Consider the following 8,543-nt stretch of genomic DNA (forward strand, 5'->3'; position numbering starts at 1 on the left):
ATTATTTTTTTTTCCCCACAACAAATGTGTTGAGATTTGCCTCTGCTTATTTACTGTGAATATACTGTGAACACACAGTATAGGTCCCCAAAAACAGGAGCTGTGACATGTAACTAAACTGATTGTAATCTGAAGGCATCTTATTGTCCCCAAAATTGGTTTAATAGGGGAAAAAAAGTCACACTTTTCTTTGTTACCTTTCATTGTTCTGCTCTTGAGGATTGCTCTTACAGTTGCAGATCACAGGCAAAAGGGGCTGAAGGTTCCTTGAGCTCCAAGAAGAGGATCTCAAAGATTTCCTAAATACATACAGCTAAGTGTAGGAAATGAACTTATGTTTGCAACAATGTTTTTCAAATCAAAGACCAATAATACACTTATGTCCATACAAGACCATCTGAAAATCCAATTTTGGATGGAGTTTCTGTTATGGTTATTGAAATTATCAAAGTGATAACTAAGAACACAATGATCAAACATGCAATGTGCAAAGGTGTATGTGCTAAGTATGGGACAGATAGGAAACAAAAATGTGAGGAGTGGTGGAGAGAGATAAGTATGAATAATCTCTTTTGTATAAAAGGTGTTTGTTTAAAATATAATGGTAGATTCTTTGTATATTGAATAAACAGGAAGAAACTGGAACCTATTTCAACACAATTTGCAAGTGGTAAAAATGCATGAATTTTCTTAAAGAAAATTATTTTTTTTACTGCTGAGCTTTCTAAAATGCTGTATACCAAATATCAACATATTGCTTTCAGGAAAAGAAGGACACATGCCAAGCTATATACTTCAAATATGTTTGGTGTGAAAGATATGTGTTCTAAGCTTGGTGTTTTGGAAATTCAAATCTGCAATATACAGCTTTGGAGTGATAACCATGCACAATATCCAAAGAACTACCAAAAAAATTTCAGCTATTAATACAGGTAACTACTGGAACAATATCCCTCCGAGTATCTGTCAGATTACCTGCCCTTTTACATAGAGAGTTCTTCTGAATTACACTTTTAATTGCATTAAGACCAGCTTTGTCTTTTGAATTGCTTACCATATTATTGCAAGACATTTTTAATTTTCTTGACAAAAATTTGCCTTTGTCTCACTAGGCTAAGCTTTAATGAAGAAGCATCAACAAAGCTAACAGTTGCACAAAGAGGGACCGAAGACCTTTGTGACCAATGATGTGGTTGTCATGGAAACTGTTTCTGTTTCTGTCACTCACCGGGAGCCTTTCAGGTAAATCAAGACAAAACCAAGAAAAATCTGCTTATTATTTTTAGCTGCAAACAGACATAGGAATATGTAAAAGCATGCCAGAGATGATAACGTCATTACTAAAACTACGTGCCTAAGTGGTGAAATTGTAAAAAAATATATTAACGGATTTAAAAATGCTGTCCATCTGCCTTTAATTCATAGGTAAACCTGAATAACATTAAAATAGACAAAAGCTAAGTATCTTACTTGAAAAAGAAATACTAACTTTATTATTAAAAAAAGAAAAAAAGAAAAAGAAAGAAAAAATGATTAATTAGGACAGTGTTTTCCTAAAGACTAACAGGTGTAGAAAGCTTCACATTGGGATTTGTGAATTCTTAACCATGTTCAAGTTTTAGAAACTAATTATTAGGTTGTTTTGTTAATACTGTGAATGTTTTATTGATCATTCTGATTTTTGTCTGTCTAATAAGTGTATTTCTTCTTCTCACGGCATTAACTTGGTTGACTTTATCTTTGATAGTAATAAAATGAGTTAATCAATATTCACTTAGACTTCTCGTATGGGAATTTTTGCAATTTGATAACATATAGTCTCCAATTGATCTTTTTTTTTTTTTTTTTTTACCATATGATTTTCATAATGCTACATTATGATTTTCATAATGCTCCCTGTCAGTTAAGTTATTCTTTTCTCAAATTCTCCCTGAATTTATCATTTTGTGTCATCACAGGATCAAATCTTGTTTGACAATATTCAGTGAAATTATATATTTGAGTTTGTTATAATACTGTGATACTGGAGACACAAATTTACAGAACTGCCTATGGATATTCCTTGAATGTATGTCCGTTGGAAGCATATATAAAATGGTCAAATCTAATCTGGTTTTCCTAATGTAGCTTCATTATATTGTGTTATCTAAACCATTTTCCATTATCACTCCCGAACAAGGAGTGTTCTTCTCTTTGGTCCTGCATTATCAGGCATGTTTGTCAATATTTGCATTTTGGTGGTTCTATAAGAAGAGTGTTAAAAGCAACCGTATTAAAATGTAATTTTATTTTTCTTAAGTTGAAAATTGCATTTTTATTGTTACAATTTCCAAAATTTTTTATGCAAAATTCAAAAAAAAATCAGAAATTAAAATCTAGAATTTCTGCTTATGAGTTATGTCTTTAACTTTGAAAACTGAGTGAAGTCAATGTCTGGCAGCAGGTATTAGAGTGATATTAGTGTACCCGAGTATGCATTCTGTTTCTCAGAAATCTTCTTGCTCTCAAATGCAGTAGAGTAGTAAAGTAGTATAGTTTGCTCCAAACAGAATTATCTAAATCTATACTATAGCATTTTGCAAAATTTATATGACACATTTCATATGATGGCACTTTCACATACTAAAATTGCAAATGCATGAAGAAGTTTCAGTTGTTTATGTCAACCACTGCTTAGGTAGATATATTAAACCAATATTTTGCACAGGTTTTACAGCATTAGTAGTGACCTTTTCTAATACAACATTAAAATATGTAACTACTTTGGAACTTAAAGTCAGTATTTACAGATGTATTTTATTCAAATAACATTAATGTCCTGAAATGTCTTTCCAGTCATTCAGCACAATGTTTAAAATTAAATGACTATTACTCTCATCTGTTTATTTGCTACTTATACCTGACAGTTATAGATTGTATTCTTCTTTATACGTTTCATTTTGTCTTGTGATTCTTTAAGATTCCTAAAGGTTTATTCCATATTAATGGAGTAAATTTAGACTCCTGTAAGAAATCATTTTAAACTACAGTACCTGTTTTTACATGTTGAGGTTCCTAAAATGTATGTTGTAGCACATATATTTCTCTCATACACAACAATATTTTTAAAATAATTTTAGTTGTAATAATCACTCATTAGAACATTTAATGCTATAGAGCTGAAAGATAAATAAATTGGATTCAAAGGTATTTTAATTAACTTGTCAATGTACCTGGTAATTTACTTTTTCTGTACTTTTCACATTTTATTACATAATTCTGCATTTATAGCTGCTTTTGTATTGCAGCACTCACTAGAATATGTTTACAACAGTAAATAGTTCCTACCGTTGATGCAGCCTAGTAAGTTAGATGCCTGAATGCACTGTTCTTAAAGAGCAATAGATATTGATGCTGTTTCAGTAAGGTAAAATTCATTTAATTCCTGTTGTTTTGGGCTATGTTAAAATTCAGTACTTATCCATTAAATCATCAGATCATGGGATTATTCTTATCGGCAGACTGTTTGGAAGAGAGTACTACACTATTGTATTGATTTTGCAGTGTTGAGGGAAATCATCCAAGTAAAGGAAGATGACCTCTGTGGTTTGTGTTGACTCTATTTTTATATTATTTTTATTTTAATGCTGACCCAGGTATTTTGGGCTTTGCTTATGCATGAATATTTGCAAGTGTGCTTAAGCCGTATCAAAATGAATTGTGGGTGGAGAAAAAGTATATTTTCTGACTACCAGACTGAGGACCAAATTATGTCTCATTCAAATTTGATTGTTTTAGTGTAAATAACAGTAAAGCTCATGGTTATACACTTACATTCTGAGAATTTTTACATTTATGAAGTGTCAATAATTAACACATGCAAAGAAACTCTCAAAATTGATAATATGTGGCTTCTTTTCTTATGGCAGACAATTCATTTCAAGCCAAATTGGAGCTGAAGAGGAATTAAGATGTTATTTTAGGCCTAGGGCCTGCTTTATTCCTGAACAGACAGCTGGGGTAAAATATGCTTTTCTTTTTTCCTCCTTATGAGGTTTTCCTGTAGGGAAAGACCTCCAGCTGTAACAGAATAGGTTACCAAAGATAGACTGTTAATCTGAAATTCAGAGGGGCCTTATGTAACTGATTCACTTAGAGTAATACTTGAAGTGAGTTCAGAGGTGGCCATCTTAAATTTAAAAACAAGATAGACAATTTAACTTGTTGGTAGTAGTCAGCTTTCTTGAGTTATTGCTGAGTTACTGAATTATCTATATATAATTATACATTTTATGTATATGTTCAGGACAGTTAAACTGGAATAACAACAGCTGACAGGTGTCTATTGACTTTTCAGTAGCACAGAATACCACAGTGTGGCATTGACGGTTTTTCCTTCTGGACAATGTGTTTGCCTGTGTGTTCCTGTTGTGTAGTCGTGACATTATGATTCAGACTGCACTGTCCTACGTACAACAGGACTAGGGTTATGTTCTCAGGGTTTTACTGGCCTCATTCCTTTGGATCATTTTGCAATTTGCTTTTATGTGTATAGTAAATGTTATTAATTTTATTTTATTTTATTTTATTTTATTTTATTTTATTTTATTTTATTTTATTTTATTTTATTTATTTATTTTGGCTAGAGATGTCAAGGTTTTCTTGTACTTATTTCTCAGAGAACCTGGAATTGAATATTGCTGAAAGACATTGTTTTAAAGCAGCCCACCCTGAATTTGCAATGAGAAAAATGGGTATGTTTCTCTGTGTTTCAGGAAGAAGATAAATGTTTTTTATAACAGAATAAGATCACTTCAGATTATCAGCTAACAGTTAATAGAAAAATGAAGACATTGACTTTTATTTGCAGATGTAAGACACTTGACAAAAGCCAGCTTGACAGTAGGGCTCCCTGTCATTCTTTTTAATAACTTTTGCTGCCTGTGACAAGACACTTCAAATTTTAAATACATGTTAAAGAGTACATAATAGATTGAGTGGCATTTGTAGAGTTCTGATTCTGTTTTAATCTGACATATATTCCTTATGCCTTTTTATTCCCTTGCTCATTTATCTACTTCTAATGTGTTATCACCTGCTGCATGTTAATCAGGTCAAATAGATACTCATTTTCTCTGTAAGACTTTATAATTCATGACATCAATGAAATTATAGGTATAATGAAAGTAGCAAGGACTAGGAAGATAGAAGCAGTATCTCTGAGACTCAGTGGTCATTGCTCATAGAGCCAAGTGGGTTAACTCTTGTCCTTAAACCTCATCTTTATGTACTATTCATTTCTCTCCACATAAAACATTCTTACTACCAGGCAAAAACTCCCTGACTAGTAATTTTTTCTTTCTATCTCTCAGTATGGTGCTCAAAATTAAAAACAGCATGACTTTTTCTGAACAGTTGCTTGCTAGAATACAACATGAATGGACACTTACCAAAATGCTCTTAAGTAAGACAGCATATGTGGAACAAACACAAGTGTCCTGTCTATTTTTGACCTACAGCTGGCAGTAAGTTGAGGTGCTTCTAGTCTTTTATTATGACCATTTCTCGCCATCTGGCTACTTGGAGGCTTTCAGGAATTGTCTCTGTCATCTGCACTTATCAGCATCCAAAATACATCTCAAACTTGCTCAATATGTGACCTTCAGAATTCCAACAGCCATTGCCAGGATTAAAATTCATAGCCTAAGGTTCATGAACTCATTAAGCAAACCATATAAAGTATGCATACTACTAATGAGTGCCAGGGCTATTTCTCATTTTTATTCCTCCCCCTATTTGACAACATCCTTCTTTCCTCAAAACAGACAGTATACAAAAGGTTGCTTTTCTGCCAAATGAATGACAAACACATGAATGACTAGTGTTTATTATTGATAAGCCTATGCAATTACCGGTCTTCTTTCTCCCTCTCCCTTCCCCAGCCCCAAACTGATGACAGTATAGCAAATAGCATGCAGCTGTGTCACCTTTGACAGCTGAGCACAAAAGCCTGGAGACAGAGCTCTAGATAAGTACTGGAGTTTGGGGATGTTCAACTTCTTGGAGTTCCAGGTAAAATGGAAAAGTCAAAATACACTTCACCCTTCTACTGCCCACCCAGAAATACCATCCTCACAGACAGTATGAAGCAAGAGAAGAAACGACTTGTTGCAATGCTGAAATATAATGTAGACTGCTACTGTCTCATTTCTGGATTCAACATTTGATTGAATTGGGGTGGGAAGCACTAATCTTCTGAACGTAACACTCTGTATAATTCTTAATTAAAAAGAAGAATTAAAAGGTTAAAAAAAAATTACTCTTGCCAGAATCCAGTGTGTTTAATGTTAAGCAATCAGGAGCATTAAAAGCTGAAAAAGTTGTGGTTGTGAAAAGAAACTCTTTGAGTATGCACATAAGGAAGTGCTTTTATGAGCAACCCTTCAGCTTGTTTGCATAGATTTGGGAGGGAGTTCAGGTGTTGTAGTTGTTGTTGTTTATTTGTTTTTGGTTTGTTTTCAATTAAAAAAAATATAAACTATTTCAGTTTTTATACCTACTTGGGTCTATGCAATGATATGCAATCATATACTAATACGGTGATATCATAGAATATCCTGAGTTGGAAGGGACCCACAAAGATCATTGGGTCCGACTCCTGGCTCCACACAGAACCACCCAAAAATCTGACCATGTGTCTGAGAGCGTTGTCCAAACTCTTCTTGAACTCCAGGAGGTTTGCTGTTATGATTACTTTCCTGGGAAAAAGGAAGTGCCAACCACCTTCTCAGTGAAGGACCTTTTAACATTCAACCTGAACTTCCCCTGTCTCAACTCCATGCCATTCCCTCAGGTCCTGTCAGTGCTCACCAGAAAGAAGAGATCAGTGCCTGCCCCACCCCTCCCCTCGTGAGGAAGCTGCGGGCTGCCACGAGGTTTCCTCTTAGTCTCCTCTTCTCTAGGCTGAACAAACCAAGGGATCTCAGCTACTCTTCATATGTTTGCCTTCTAGGTCTTTCACCATCTTTGTAGCCCTCCTTTGGACACTGTTTTTTGTGTTTTTTTTTTTTTTGTCCTTTTTATATTGTAGTGCTCAAAACAATGTTCAAAGTTGCCCCTTCCCAGGTACAGAATCCAACATTTGCTCTTGTTAAACTTAATGCAGTTGGTTAGTGTCCAGCCCTCTAATTTGTAAAAATCTCACTGCAAGGCCTCTCTGCCCTTGACGGAGTCAACTGTTCCTCCCATTTAGTGTCATCTGTAAACTTACTTAGTATACTGTCCTGGTTTCAGTTAGAACAGAATTTTCTTCCTAGTAGCTGGTGGAATGCTGTGTTTTGGCTTGGGATGAGAAGAGTGCTGATAACACCCCGATGTTTTAATTGTTGCAGAGTAGTGCTTATACCAAGACAAGGACATCTCAGCCTTTTGCTCTGTCCTGCCAACAGGCAGGCTGGGGGTGCAGTAAGAGCTGGGAAGGGACAGACCCAGGACAGGTGACCCAAACTAGCCAAAGGGGTAGTCCATACCATCTGACGTCATGCTGAACAATACATAGGGGTGGCTAGCCGGGGGAGGGGGCCGGATTGCTAGGGGTTAGTCTGGGCATCGGTCAGCGGGTGGTGAGCAATTGCATTGTGCATCACTTGTTTGTACATATTATTATTAGTAGTACTATTATCACCATTGTATTATTATTATTATTATTGTTATTATTGTTATTGTTATTTTCCTGTCTTATTAAACTGTCTTTATCTCAACTCACGGGCTTCACTTTCCATTTCTCTCCCCCGTCCCAGAGAGGGAGGGGGAGGGTGAGCGAACAGCTGCGTGGTGTTTAGCTGCCGGCTGGGTTAAACCATGACATATATCTTCAATAGGACCTTCTGAAGAGCCTATTACCATCCATCATAACACACCAGTCACAATATGTGAAATATAGTGCTTCAACTTGCACGATACTAAATACTAAGGAACAGTAGATGCTTTACTTTTAGCATGGAAGTAATTGATGTGCTAGGTCTATCCAGAACTGAGTCCATGGTAAATGTGAAAAATATTTAGAATCAGGAAAAAAAAAAATCATGTATACAATAAATAATTGATTAATATTTCATCACATAAGGGTAGCAATACATCCACTAGTATCACCATCACACTAGAATTTAATTACCTACCTAACTATACTTTCTCAACTTATTACAGTTAAGTTAGTTAAAAAGCTTCAACCTCCTAGCAAGCTCTTATCAATCATACAGACAACTGTGGAACAGGTACTTAGATTAGCACCAATTTGGAACTGGGATGACAAATCTTTCTCCAGAAGAATTTTTTGGTATTTACTGAAAAAAAAATAGATTACAGTGATGCTATTGTTACTATCAACCTGGAGAAACCATAATCTCCACATCTATCCTTATTTTTGCATTTCCTCTTATGTGGTGGATATGTCTTAGTGTAACAAGCTGTTTATGTATCTTGTTTAGTCTGTTTAGTCTGACACTTTCACAGTATTTTCTGTTGCATTAGATGTGATATTAAATCACATGCTTTTTACTGATAGG

General features: G+C 34.9%; 1 protein-coding gene across 2 annotated transcripts in view; it reads left to right on the plus strand.

Moving 5' to 3' along the window:
- Positions 1-1,184: 1,184 nt before the first annotated feature.
- Positions 1,185-8,543, plus strand: part of CNTN5 (contactin 5) — a gene marked incomplete at both ends in the record, with an annotated part of 395,341 nt that continues 387,982 nt past the window's right edge. For both annotated transcript variants that reach the window (XM_084285826.1, XM_084285827.1), the window contains one exon: positions 1,185-1,242. In XM_084285826.1, the coding sequence (XP_084141952.1) occupies positions 1,185-1,242 (58 nt within the window). The remainder of the gene's footprint in view (positions 1,243-8,543) is intronic.

Source organism: Netta rufina (assembly GCF_964035555.1).
Source record: "Netta rufina genome assembly, chromosome: 1".
In the NCBI taxonomy this organism is placed as follows: domain Eukaryota; kingdom Metazoa; phylum Chordata; class Aves; order Anseriformes; family Anatidae; genus Netta; species Netta rufina.